Source organism: Agelaius tricolor, unplaced genomic scaffold (assembly GCF_023055355.1).
Source record: "Agelaius tricolor isolate 1412-34295 unplaced genomic scaffold, bAgeTri1.0.p SCAF_1, whole genome shotgun sequence".
Taxonomy (NCBI): domain Eukaryota; kingdom Metazoa; phylum Chordata; class Aves; order Passeriformes; family Icteridae; genus Agelaius; species Agelaius tricolor.
In genome coordinates, this window is record NW_027269261.1 from 45,693,802 (window position 1) to 45,707,945 (window position 14,144).

The following is a 14,144-nucleotide window of genomic DNA, read 5'->3' on the forward strand; positions in this document are numbered from 1 at the left end:
TATTAATGTTTGGGATGGGCTGTGTTTGGGATCTTGAAGCAGTACTGCATATTCATTTCTAATGATAGTGCTGAAATGTCTACAGTGTTTTGTTTCAGTCATGGTTAGATTTACCCTGCTCAATGTCTTAAAATTAACCATGTGATTTGCCTGATCTATTTTCCTCTGGCATTACTTAGGAGGAAAAGAGTATCTTGTTACTTTTGTGCAAAAGAAAGTAAAGCCTGTATAAACAGATACTATCTGTTGGCGTATCTTGATGTTTGTCAAGTTGTCATTTACTACTGTAATCCTGAGGGAATTTAGGACTCAGTTGAAAAATTGTTTTTGTTTGCTCAGTTTATTTCTCTTTCTCATTATGACATAGGCAATTAGAGTAGATGTGGGTATTTGTTTGTTTGTTTGTTTTTTTAATGAAGTTTAGTAATTTCTGCTTTGTGCTTGTGTACCACTTATAGTCTGGTGTCTGGTACCAAGAGGCAGCTCTGTATTGCTGTTCAGACATTGCTGGGGTGGAAATTATCACACTTTTCAGTTTTGGAAACTAGTTTATGTAGAGATTTTCATGTTTGCCCTTGTGAACTTCTGTTAATGTTTTCTGTGGTTGACTGTGTGGGTGACTGTCCTTAGGTAAAGGACCAATTGAGCCTAATTGTATTTAGATAGATGCAGCTGTTACCTCACATCAGGTGATTGGAGCTGCAGGTGAAGTAAACCAGTTACTGTCTGATTTCAGTAGAGGATTACTTTATTCTTGAATGGGAAGAACTCAAGTTGGCCATGTGTATAGATAGGGAATTTCAGAATGACTTAAATATTGGGTTTATCTTTTTCCAGCAGATCCCCAGAAAAGAGTGCAAGATGAAATTGAATCTATTCTGCAGGAGCGGATAATGGTTTTGGATGGGGGTATGGGGACCATGATCCAGCAACATGCGCTGACAGAAGAGGATTTCCGAGGGCATGAATTTAAAGATCATTCCAGGCCTTTGAAAGGCAATAATGACCTTCTGAGTATAACTCAGCCTGATATAATCTGTGACATACACAAGGTAGGTGGTTCTGGTTTCTGTCTCTTGACAAGAGAAAGAGGGAGAGCTTGGCCTCTGCATTCCCATTTTCTGTACCACAGGCTCCTGGCTCTCCACTGTCCTTTGGGGATAGGGAAGAGAGAGCTAGATAGCCATGTGAAAAAGAATGAGCAGATTTGACTGTTCTGGTTGTGTGAGCACAGCATTTTTATCTTGGTTTCTGATGTCACCCAAGCAGTGCTATTTTTAAATCCCTTTTTGACTTATGTCCCTGATGTATTTCTATTAATTGCAGATTCTTTTTTATTTCATTTTTATTTTCTCTTTTTGTTCTCAGCTAGCACTTGAGATGCATCTAAGTAGGACATATCTGAATTCTGGATGTGTTTCTATAATTGTGTATTGAAGGGCTGTTAAATGTGGCAGCCTGAAGCAGGCTTGTGTAGTTAATGAGTATATGTGCTTCCACAGTCTTGTTTTTCCCTAGAATATTAATGTGTGGCCCACAGAATAAAACAGTCTAATCTTCTGATGATTAGGAATTTGCAAACAGATTTCATTGTTTTCCTGTCTTCAATTAGACTTTAAAAAACAACTTCCTAAGTCTATTTATTGAGCTGCAGGTATTCATAGGTCTTACTGTAATAATTGGAATGCTTGAATGGTGTTGCAGCTATTTGTTATTCAGTTGAAGCCTGTATTTCATTGATGAGAATCATATTTGGCTTATGTTGGTTAAACTTGGAAAGTAATCTATAGTTTTTAATTAAGTTTTAACTGCCATTCTTTGGATTTTAAGAGTGATGAGCTGGAAAGAATCAGTCTTCGACCTATAAAAATTTCAGAAGGAAGTATTTGTAGATTGAATTCAACTGAGCAGTAGTGCTCATGAATCTTGGAATTTATAATAGTTTGTGGTTTTAATAATGTAAGCTGCTTTAACAGTTGAATTTAGCAGGTTTAGCAGAGCAATATTGATGTAACTTGAGAATATATGTATTGATTCAAACCAAATAACCTGTTGGTATCTCTGTAATGGCCAGTTATAGGTGCTTTAGGAGGAGTGTTGAAAAACCTGTCTTTTGTGGTCCCCATCCCTGCAGCAACTATTGGGCCAGAGGCCTTCTGGGCAATGGGTAGTGACTTCATATTTTAGAGCTACCAGGGGGTTATTACTTCTGAGAACTGGACAGAAGGAACTTGCAATAATAGATGAAAATATTTCTACAAAGAAATATTTTGTTCAGGTTTTTTATTTTGGTTTTTTTTGTTTTGTTTGTTTGTTTGTTTGGATGAGTTTTTATATTTTTTTATTTTTTGTAAATGACCTAGTGAGTTAGATCTCACAGATATCAGTAGCTTAAAAAGTAAATGTTAGCTGTGCCTTGGCTGGCAAAGTCAGATTCAAAGGTTAGAGATGTGATGTGTTTTCAAAGGCAAAAATTAACTTCCTGCTTTGAATATGTTATTTCCTTCTGTATTTGTAGACAGGAAAGTTGGAGAGCTTTTATAATCTAACATGTTTAGATAATTTTCAGAAAATTAATATATTGTTGATTGACATTTAAGAGCTTGTATATTTTCATATCTCTATTTGTAGGTATTTTTATGTGTTTTCAAGAGGAGTTCAGAGAAAGCATATTTGTTTGCAGCAAAACATGTTTTAAAACAAATTTATTTTCAGCTGTCATTTGGATCAAGACTTTTTTTGCACTGTTGAACTCAATGAGTTCATCTGGTTCTTGTAGGAAAATCTGAGAGGTTTATGTTTAATGGTGGCATCAGCATTTTTGATTAACTAGCAGTTCAAGTGTTTTAATTTCCTTGAATATGATCATGCCAGGGTTTAAAGGGATCAAAAAGATGAGTTAGGGAAAAGGGCAACTGATAAAGGTTATACAAATGCAGGCTAGAATCTGAAAAATTGTTTAAGTTTGCATTGATTTCAGTTTACTTCAGTGGGAATTAGACAACAAAAATGGAGTAGAAGTCTTAAATGTTTTGTGAATCTCTGTCATTAGTTAACCTTTTAATGAGATCTGCATAAAACATAATTCTCCTAAGCTTCTATTTGTTCCCAATGTGCTCTTATCCTGTACAAATCTCTTCAGAACTTCTACATTTTCTAATCTTTTCTGTTGTTTAATTTGGGCCTTTTCTGAGACTGCCCACAGCAGCCCTTGCTTGCTGAAGGTGATTGGACTGTGTCTGACCATATCCCTGTGCAGAAATCTAGAATGTGCTCCAGTGGCAGAGGTGACTCTATAAATGTTACTTGTTAATAGAAAGTGTGACTGGCACTGAAATTCTGAAAATTCTTTACATGGAACACTTCTACTGCTTTGGCCCTCTGCTTTTGAATAAAGCCTTTAAAGTGTGATCAGATTTGAATTGGGAAATTATTTGTGACCTTTTGTCAACTGGATGAGACAAAGTAGTTGGGTTACTTGCATTCCATAGCTCAGGCTTTGTTTCTTTCGTGTCTTGCAGGAATACTTGCTGTCAGGCGCTGACATCATTGAAACCAACACTTTCAGCAGCACCCGAGTTGCACAGGCTGACTACGGCCTTGAGCATTTGGTAAGAATGCTTAACTATTTACACATTAAATATTAATTATGTGCTTGCAGCCAAGATTAGCTTAGTCCCAGGACTCATTGGTGTTGTGCCTCTTGGCTGCATGCTGCCTCTTGAGCCATGTGATGGGATTGTAGCTCCTTTCTGCTGCTGTGGACATTGCACTTGCTGTGTCACAGACATAGTGTGCTTCTTGTTGGCAGAGGTACAGGCAATAATAATCAGTCCTAGATTTTGTTTGAGCATTCGTAGAATCTCTCAGTTCTGTGAACAGGGATGTTTTGCTTCAGTCATTCTAACTTACCAATGCCACAATGGAACTGCTTTTTTCCTGGATATTTCTTATGTGTTGTTTGTGCTGGTGTATGTAGAAGTCCTTTCTAGTTTGTATTTATTGTGCCTATTCTTTGTTTTGTTTTCTGTATTGTTTTGAGAATTCTATGTGAAATATGGAAAGTAAATATTATATGGGAAATATGTGAAAGTAAATACTTGGAAATACACTACTTGAATAAAAAGTGGACTTAAGAGTAGGCTAATTTTGTCATCAAAGTCCTGTCTTTCAGCTTCTGTTGATCTCAGCAGGATTTATTTACTACCTTAAAGAATGAAATTTTATGATTGGCAGCTGTAGGCCGGGGCATGTGCAGGATGAGCCTGCCATGTAACTTTGTTGCTGAGATGTATTGAGCTGTTGCTTTTGAAGCCTCTTGATAGTGCTGATACCTACTTGTGTGGCTTGGCACCTTTGGAGTGTACTTCAAGCTGCGGGATGCAAGTGTCGTGTTTCTTTGAGGATGAGTTACCCTGGACTGAATGAAAGGTTGCTCAGTAATTTTCTGTAATTGTTGCAGGCATATCGATTAAACAGAGTCTCTGCACAGGTGGCCAGAAAAGCAGCAGACACTGTAACTGCTCAGACAGGTTAGTATTATTTTAACTTTTTACTTGTTTGTAGTTTTGACAATGCTGCCGTCTTTGAAATGTCACTAACTAGAGGATAACTTGATGGTTTACATTATGGGGACATAAAATGACACTGTGCATGTTTGCAAGTTATGCACAGTAACAGCAATTTCATATCTCTGTTTATATCACACTAATTTCATTATGTTTGAAGGATCTGGTCCTTAAGAGGTTCAGCACAGCTGTCCTGTGCCTGCCTGGTATAGACTGCAGGTGATACAGATCTTCAGATGTGTTTTAGAGAAAGTAAATTCAGCAGGGACTGTTAGAAGTTCCTTAGATTTGTACAGCAGAAGTCTTTGTACTCCAGAACTAGAATAGCTGATTGTAGGTAAATGTGAATTACCAGTTAATCCTAGTGTTTGTCTAGTAGTTTAACTTTATTTGGCAACTAATAATCTTAGTATTTTCATTTCATTTGTACAGATGCCTTCCAGGCATTATGTGAGAAGGGTTAGAGCTCCTTTACACTGCTGTAGACGATGCTGTCTTTCTAGACTCATTTCTGCTTGTATTCTACAATCAAACTGTATTTCAGGCTAACAGTGCTGCTGCTGTTTAGATAGCACCTTGCTGATGTGATTCATAGTATGCAATAAAAAAGTAAGATTTGGAACATGCTTTTAAAGAGTGGGGCTTTTATGACACATGCCAGAATATTCAAATAAGGTTATGTAGTGAAAAATGCCAGAACAGTTCTATGCTGTGCATTTAGAGTAATTAAATGAAGTTTCTTGTGTTAGAGACAAATGATTCTTAGAAGAAAAATTGAGATAGCTGACCTTTTCAGAAATGTTCTTCTGTCCTGTGAGTATATATTGGACATTCTGTTGGATTGAAACAAAAAAAGTCAGCTGTGCTGGATGATCCTGTGCTGACTAAACTCTAGATTTGAGACAAGAGTTTCCTGTTTTATAGTTCTTCATCCTTGAATGATATGTATGCCTTGGTGTCCTCTGAGATATTTTACATTGACTGTCACGGTAAAGCCAGAGGTTAATAATTTAGGGTTTTTTTCCCCTCCTGTGTCTTGGTCTAGGAATTAGGAGATATGTTGCTGGAGCCATGGGTCCAACAAACAGGACACTCTCTGTGTCACCATCTGTGGAGAGACCAGATTACAGGAACATAAGTAAGTATTTATAACCATCAAGTTATTTGACTTAGGCAGTAGTCTTGAAAGGTTTTTCTCCAGATGAAGTTATCATTCCTGTTTTACAGCTTTTGATGAACTAGTTGAAGCCTATACAGAGCAAGCCAAAGGACTTTTGGATGGAGGAGTTGACATCTTACTGGTGGAAACCATATTTGACACCGCCAATGCTAAGGTGAGACTTCTGGGGAAAAAACCCTACCACACTAATGTAAGTATTTGGTCTACTACCTAAGGAAATTCAGGATAATATTCTTTGAGCTATCAGCTACTGTTTCCTAAATATATGAAAAGACTCTTCAGTTGATAGCAAGTGGGTAGAATTTGAGAAGATGGTTTTTAATCAGCCTTTCCCAGAAGGTTTCGCTTAATATGTGCCATTTGTATCTTTCTGGCTGGCTGTGCCAGCTGTCCTCTTATTCCCAGAAGCTCTACTGTATTGCTCATCATCTCCAAATACTTCTGATTGTATTTTTCACTGTAAGCATGTCTGTCCAAGGGATGCTTGTGATGCCCACTGGAGAGGGAATGTCCAGTGAATCTGGTTTCAGGTGTGGGAGGCTTGTAAGGCAGTTCTATTAAAAGGTGTCTTTTGGGGGAGAACTCTGCCATCAGTTTTAAGAAAGAACAATTTGGAATAGAAGATTAGAAGGGTAAAATAGAAGGAATAAAATGTTGAAATATGCCACAATTCACGGGATTTTAACACCTCTTTCTTTATCTAATAACTGCTCAGCACAGGGGGTGAAGTTGTTAGGGTACTTAAAACTGTCTTACGATTTTATGGGGAAAAGTGGCTGGATGTGTTACACAGTGTTTCTTTAGATTTTTGCCACAGGCTGAATAACATGTGCAGTGACATCACTTGCCATTTGCAGATCTGACCAGTCATCGTGGAGGTTTGCCTAGGAGCCTGTAGGCTTCACATAATGCTAAGGGCATGTTCAGGGGTGACTTTCTTACCCTGAGGAGGGAGGACATTTTCAGGACCTTCAGAGGAGAAATTTGCAGCTCTTACTGTAAAATTTGTGGTGGTTGGAACCCTTTGGAAACTACGTGTCTAACCAGACTCAAGGGCAGTGAATGTGTACTGGGAAGAGTACATACAACCATATTTGGGGTGGGGATTGTGCTGCAGATGAGAGAGGGAACCACATGCTGATGTGATTTGGGTTTCAGGGTAGTCTTGGTCTTACTTGGTTTCCCTGTGATACTTCCTTTCTACTCGTTACCAAAAGAGTATGTGTTGTGGAACATCTGGAAGATGCTGGGGGTAAGGGTAAAACTTACTGAGTGTAGTAACTTCTGGCAGGCAGTATGAGCTAGCAAGTTGCATAAACAGCCATAGAATAAATAAATAAATAAAAAGGGCATCAATCCCATAGAAACAAAAATAAATGAACAATCTGAAGAACTCTCAAAACATCATTAATGTTTTGCAACATATTCTTCTGTAGGCAGCTCTTTTTGCACTCCAGATGTTGTTTGAGGAAGAGTATGCTTCCCGGCCCATATTTGTAAGTATATTTCAATATTTTACATATCCTTAAGCTTCATTTGTGAACTAGCTGAGATGGCAGTTGATTAAACTGCTTTGAAGTGAAGGTAATGAGTTTATTGGAAATGTACTTTTTTCCACATGATTGTGAAAATAAAACCTCTTATAGTTTTGTCAAATCAGCCTTGGATAGCTCTGTTCAGCATATCAAACCATAGTCTAAGGAATGACTTTATTCCAGTGTGCATTCATTCTGTGTATTTCCACAAGAAAAGATCTAATCATGGAGTTTTTTTCAGGCCTGCTGTCTTGAGGGCGATAGGAACCAGTGCTTCAAGGAGGAAATTAAGCAAATTCTGACATATTTTCAAGTAGAACGAGTGGCCATTTGAAGTCAGAAAAGTCTGTCTTACTCCATATTCTTTTTCTGATAGTTGCTGCTCATGAATGCATTGGAAGAAATACAGAAAAGGAATAGTTCTGAATGTATTCTTCCAGTTTTCTACAGTTTGCAGTCCAGGCTTTCTGATTTGCAGTTGATGTCTGTTTGTAGGCTTTTGTTGAATATTTTTACTCCTTCCTTGCATCTGTGTTCAAACCTATGTGGGACCAAGGGATCTACAAAATAATCTGCCGGTAACTTTCACAGCTTATGAATGTGCTGGTTTGAAAATTTGCTTACTTTTGGCCCGTCCACCTGATAACTTCTATTGTGTCTTGTCATTTATCTCTTGAGAATGATAATGAGCAGCTGTTCTGTGTTCCCTTTGCTGCGTAGTCGTGGCATTTCTAGTCCTTTGTGAGAGCCTCCTTTAGTCATCTTTTTTTCAGCCTGATGAGTCCACTTCTATTTAGCTGTTCTATTTGGTTCATTCATTATTGTTGCATTTTTGTTTTCTATTTCCTCAAGTCAGAGTGGAATGACAATAGAGCATAGTATTCAAAGTGCAGACATCAGGGATTATGTGACAGCCTAGTGATGTTCTCTGCCTTTTCCATTTTTTTCTTTGTAGTTTCTGATGTTTTGCTTCACTGCTAGTGAGCTTGGAAATTTCATTCATAAAAGTCTCTTTTGTTACTTAATTTAGCTTCTAGAACAGTAAAGACTGGTTTGGAGGTGTCATTGTGTAGAACTTCTGTGTACACAATTTTATACTTGGCCAGTTAGCACAGGGGGTTTTCTGAGTTGACTTTTTGTCTTCATTGCCCTGAACAGAGAGGTCCTTGAGCCTGGTTCCTTATTCTTTGTTCCCTGTTCAGTTATCCTGGGAAGTTACAACCCTTAGCACAGCTTTCTAAGATTCTGCTGATCACCTTTCTTGACTGAGTACTTTGAAGGCAGGAAGTAGCATCAATATGAAAGCATGCTTTGGAGTAAATAGTGGATTTACTTTTGCATGGAGTCTTCTAAACCCATTCCATCTTCTGGAAAAAAAGGCTTTTATACCTGGTGTTGTGGTGTAGGAATGGTACTCTGCAAGTCAGTGCCCTCACTGAGATTCTCTAAATCATGCGCTGCATTTTTTGCTCCCCCACTTTCTTCCCCTCTCTCTTTCCCTGCGGCAGGAGGGAGAGGAGAATTGGAAGCTCAAAAGGCAAAGATCAGGGCTTGAGGTAGGAACAGTTTACTGGAAACAGAAATAAGAAAAGGAACAGTAACAGCAACAATATTAATAACAGAAGTGTATAAAAGAGTGAGTGACTCACATGCAAAGATGCTCACCTTGGAGCTCAACCTGACTGCAGCCACGCAGGTGCTCCCTCTGGCTTGGGACCGGCATCTCCCAAATCTCCGGCTCAGAGCTGGTGTTACCCCACCGCCCTGTGCCACTGGAAGGAGCCCCTTCTCACTGGAGGGTCTCCCTTCTCCCACACCTGGCAATGATGTGGTATAACTGTTGTCCTGGCCATGTCCCCTCCTGGCTTCTGCAAGAATTAACCTTATCCTGGCCAGAACCAGGACATCTGAGGAGCCTTTCCTGGCTCATCCAGATGCCTCCCGAATTCTTGACTTCATAGTTAGTTGAGGTCAAGATATTATTTGTACATCTCTCTGTATACTGCTGAAGAAGTGTGATTATGCAGGTTAAAACTTATACTTCCACTACTAAGTTGCAACATTTGATGTTCCCTTGTGGTGAAAGGAGTAACTTGTTAAGGTCAGACCCACCTCTCCCACCAACCACCACCAAACAACTTAATAGTAGTCCTGAGGCCTGAAATAACTTAAATGGGGATTAAGTGAGGAGAAGGTGACTACTGAGAGCTGCCAAAACAAAAAACCCCTGTGGATTGGTTCAGAGGCTGCCATCAGAATGATACCATGGTACTCATGCTACCTGGCTGCTGGATGGTTCAGAGTAGTTTTCTCCCTTTTCTTTTGTTTTCTTTCTTCCCCCCTGAGGAAGTGAAACATGGACATAACAACTCTCCAACTAATTAAAGTTGAAAAGAAGGGTATTTATTACAGCTCCAGAAGCATGTGGAATCTTTTCCAAAGACATGCAGGAGGAGTTTGAGGTTCCTGCTCTGTATTTATACAGAAAAGGTTTTACATATCTGAGCGGTTTCTAAGGACGCATAATAAATAATCGTTACCTGCCCATTTTGTTTTATAATCAGCTGAAGATCCATTATGGCCATGCAATTGTCCTCTTTAATTGGATTGGTGGGCTTCTGGGGAGGAAGTAAGACATCTTCCTTATGGTAAACTCTTAACCTATGTCAAGTCAGCTGGGCTCCTTGATTTGCTCATCACAGTCCAAACCTGCTCTCATTTTTAGAAGTCAGTGGTATTTATGGCTTATGCACTCTTACAATACTTCATAAATCACCTGTCATTCCCAACCTTGTTTCAGGTATCCCCACCTGGTATTGACTGATTTTCTTGTTAAGCTCTAATCACAATATATGATCTTTGCTAACTACATTTCTAACTTAACCCCTTGACTCAGAGGAGGGAGAGAGGGAAAGACAAAAACCTTTAACCAATCTTCTTTCTACTAGAAAAATATTTAAACATTTATATGGTGAAAAGGGTTTAATTTTTCTGTTTGAGTTGTGCCTCATCACTTTGAGTGGAGCACAGGTCTCTCTACTTTGAATAACAGCAGTTCATCCGTTTTAATTTTCCATTCTGTTGTGCATTTAATTCTTCTTTCTCTGTGTTCAATTGATATTTAGGTTTCTGGAACTATTGTGGATAAGAGTGGGCGTACCCTCTCTGGCCAGACAGGAGAGGCATTTGTCATTAGTGTTTCCCACAGTAAGCCACTTTGGTAAGGAAATGTATCATTCATTCTCTTAGTTAATTAGTTGTAGATTGAGATTCTTTTCTATTTTAACCCTTGCTTGCAGCTAAATGGAAGCTATACAAATTGTAATCATACGTAATCATGTGCATTGCTAATGTGTTTTTTTAATCATTCCCTCAACAGAAATTATGTTTCCAAAGAAAGCTTAGTTTTTAATTCATTGCTTTAAATAATCTGAGGCTTTGTGTTTACACTGAAATCACAATTAGGTCAAAATCTGAAACTGTAGTTTGCCATCTCCTACTGTCTTGGGCTGTGCCAAGAGCCAATCCCTGGTACAGGCAGGACTTGTCTCTCTTAGAGGGAAGCAGTGCCATCTGAGAGTGTTTTAGAGTGTCTTGAAAGAGCAAAGCATAAAATACTATTGCAATGTTCTTTTTACTGAACTCTTAGAAGAATGTGCCCTGAGTGATTTTCTCAAGGATGTGCATGGTTTTTTTAAGAGCTCCTGATGCCTCAATTTATTTTAATTCTTTTCTCTCCAGGCAGAAAAGTTCAAATAAATGTGAGGTTAAGATCTGTGCAAATGGTTAATGTGTCAGATTTGGTCATTGTGCAAGGTTTTGCATGTTCATTTAAATACCATCCCCTGGTTATCTACTCTTCTATGTTGCTTTACCCTGTTCTACCTCCTTGTCTTCACTTCCTTCTTTACCTTTTTTCACTCTCAGGTTGAGTCTCTTCACACAAAAGCCAGAAATAGATGTTTTTTTATTAGAATATTCTAATTGAAAGCACTTAGTTCGCTGTTAGTAGTGCACACCATTCACATTATGATGAGCCATTGTTTGTTTTTACAACAAAATTTCAGCTAAACCACGCAATCTGTCATCTCAGTGATGCAGAAGCAGAAGACTGCATTCACAGTTTTCCTGACTGCCCTTGAGGCTCCACTTTCCCAGACCAGACGGTGTTCCAGAAGTAACATATGGAGCCTCTTGGAACAGGGTGGTAGTTGACTTCTTCTCTCAGCATCACGGCCTCGTGATCCATATTTGGCATGAGTCTGTCTCAGATAATTTTGCTCTAACTTTCTTGCTTCTGAAGAAGAGAGAAGGGCACTGGAGCAGAAATCAAGAATTTAATAAAGCATATTTCATAAAAGCTGTCTTATGGATCTCAATGTGTAAGGCCTGTTTCTCATTTGTGAAAAGGCTACTATACAGCACTGTAGCAGAAGGGTTTTAGTGGTTGGAACAGATTGCATTTAATGTTGTTTCTGTGGCCAAATTGGTGCAGAGTGGCTTTAGGGTTGTGAAAAAACTGATTAATGGTAGGATCCTAGGAATCGTGTTACACATGTTCATGTATTTCTGTTTGGGTTGTGTATGCCCCAATTAGGGTGATATGTCATACTTAATTCAGTTTGGTTTGGACCCCACCCTTAAAAATGTGTACTTTGTGTCTGGATGAGGGAAGTGGTAGCTGAGAAACTCATGAGCTGTACTTAATAAGTGCTGAAAGAGATGTGTCAAGCTGCTTGCCATGAAAGATGCTCAGATGTGTTGTTTCAGATCCTATGATTATTTCTACTGTGGCAGCATTAAGAAGACATACACTGAATTTTGGGCCATAATGTGGATTTGTTCTGGTCCCAAGGGGCTCTGCAGCCTTATCTTTCACAGGAGTTTATGTATGACTGCTGTGGAGAAATGAGCAAGAGAGGGAGGTGATGTTTAAGATGGGTGTGTGATGCTTATTTACGCTAGGGTAGCAGGGACAGAATATCACTATTTGCCTCAAGGCTGCTTGCTTTTATGACATGCTTAACAGTTGGCTTTTCTCAGATGTTTTCTTGCATGATGTTGAGTGCTGTGAGGAGAATGATACTGGCCACATGAGCTACTTTTTGTTTCTGAATGAATGTGCATGTCTTTGGTACAGTTCTGACAAGTAATGTTTAGATTGTGTCATGCTCATGAATATACTTGTCAGCAACTCCTATAATGGGTAATAATTCAGGCAGTTTGGAGTGTGGGGAGTATGAGCTGGAAGCTAGTAAATTGAGTGACTTAAGAGTAGGAAATACACTGCATTTGTCCTCATTTGATAAGGGCAGGCTTGGTAACTGTTCTGGACTTGCTTTGCTTTGAAAATCTTGAGGGTGGGGGAGCCCATACTTTGAAATGAATTCCAGACCCTCATTGCTGTAATGAATTGCGTATTCCTTGGGCTTGCTATTTGTACCCAGGGAATCTGTATGATGGATTTAAAGATATGTAAACATCAAATCTTGATGTGAGGAAAAAAAAGGTTATTTTCAAAATTTTCTGGCTAGTATAAGATGTATTAGAGTAAGCACTTTGAAGGTGGAGGTTGCTGTTTAAGAAAACATATACCCTCCCCCCTTAAGCACCAAACCAAAAAAACAACCAAATCCTTACTCATCTCATCCCTAAGTTATTTGGAGAAGGGGTTTGTGTGTTATTTGATCTTGATCTGTGACTGTGATATTCAAGATCCTTGATTTGGATGTTGCTGTGAGCCCCTTAGATTTCAACAGTTTTTCATTCTGTTCAACAAGTAAATCTGACTGCAATTGCTACTACTTACGGAGTTACCAATGCCCTGCCTACTCCTTGGAAACAGGAGAAAAGTCAAAAATCATTTTATGCTCCCAGTCTTGTGTGGGACTTTTCTGCTTTTGACCTCTGTGAAACTAAGTGGGCATACAGGCACTTAATTAGCTCGGCTGCCTGTGGAGCTCAGTCAGTTGGGAGATGTGGCTGTTGTGCATTCCTGTTTCTGTGGGTTAGCTTGCATCCTCCCTGAGACTGTTATTCCAGGAAAGGAGAAAGCATTTTTCTTGTCTTCCTCTTCCAGCAGCTCTATGAACACCTTCTGAGTTCTGCAGTGCTCACAAGGGGGTTTCTAGAATGGTGCAGAAAGATCAGGAAACATGTAAAAGATATCTATGTACTTTCTGCAAGAGAAATTTCTGTATTTAATACAAATGGAGATATTTTGAGTGCAAGTCTCATTTATGTATCTGTCATTGAATAAAAGAAAATATTATTATATCTCATATACTGGTAAAATTGTTTAGAAACTTATTAATGGAAAAAATTCTTCTGCTGTAGTGCTGTCATGATTAGTAAGATGTAGCAGATTCAGTTGCTCAAGCTTAGTGATGCCATGAGGCTTCTTGGGGGAGGCACTTGCTCTCTTCCAAAGTTGACGGAATTTATGTATAATTTGTAAAGGAAATTATGAGTTAGCAGCTTGAAGCAGGTCTTGCCTTTTCAACCTTTTTTCATACTTTTTCCTGCAGCACAAGACTCCTTTCCCATCTGCCATTCTCATTCCACTTGTTCTCTCTCTTACCTAGAAAACAGAGTCGTCGTGTTGCTGCAGTTGCTGTCAAAATGCTGCCACTTTCCTCCTGGATTTTGAAATGAAATCTTGATTTATTGTTCCCAGTTCAATTCAGCCCAGCCCCCTTCCCTCTTGTGCTTTTCTTCCATCTGAGGGTTCTCCTTTTGCACAGTCATGCTGTATTGATGATGATGATTAAAGAAATTGGAGATCAGGTTGGTTTTGTTTTAGATGATTGTGGGAGTTAGCAGTTGCCAGCACTAACTTTTATCTGTTCTGTGTGTAAAAGG

At 38.9% G+C, this 14,144-nt stretch overlaps 1 protein-coding gene across 3 annotated transcripts in view; it reads left to right on the forward strand.

The window, feature by feature from the left end:
• MTR (5-methyltetrahydrofolate-homocysteine methyltransferase) overlaps positions 1-14,144 on the forward strand; it is a 51,137-nt gene that overhangs the window by 5,649 nt on the left and 31,344 nt on the right. The window contains exons 2-8 of one of the 3 annotated variants that reach the window (XM_071432626.1): positions 838-1,052; positions 3,522-3,611; positions 4,463-4,532; positions 5,614-5,706; positions 5,796-5,902; positions 7,185-7,244; positions 10,409-10,503. In XM_071432626.1, the coding sequence (XP_071288727.1) occupies positions 838-1,052; positions 3,522-3,611; positions 4,463-4,532; positions 5,614-5,706; positions 5,796-5,902; positions 7,185-7,244; positions 10,409-10,503 (730 nt within the window). Of the gene's footprint in view, positions 1-837; positions 1,053-3,521; positions 3,612-4,462; positions 4,533-5,613; positions 5,707-5,795; positions 5,903-7,184; positions 7,245-10,408; positions 10,504-13,906; positions 14,070-14,144 lie in introns of those variants that run through there. The other 2 variants (XM_071432616.1, XM_071432637.1) reach the window with 2 other exon arrangements.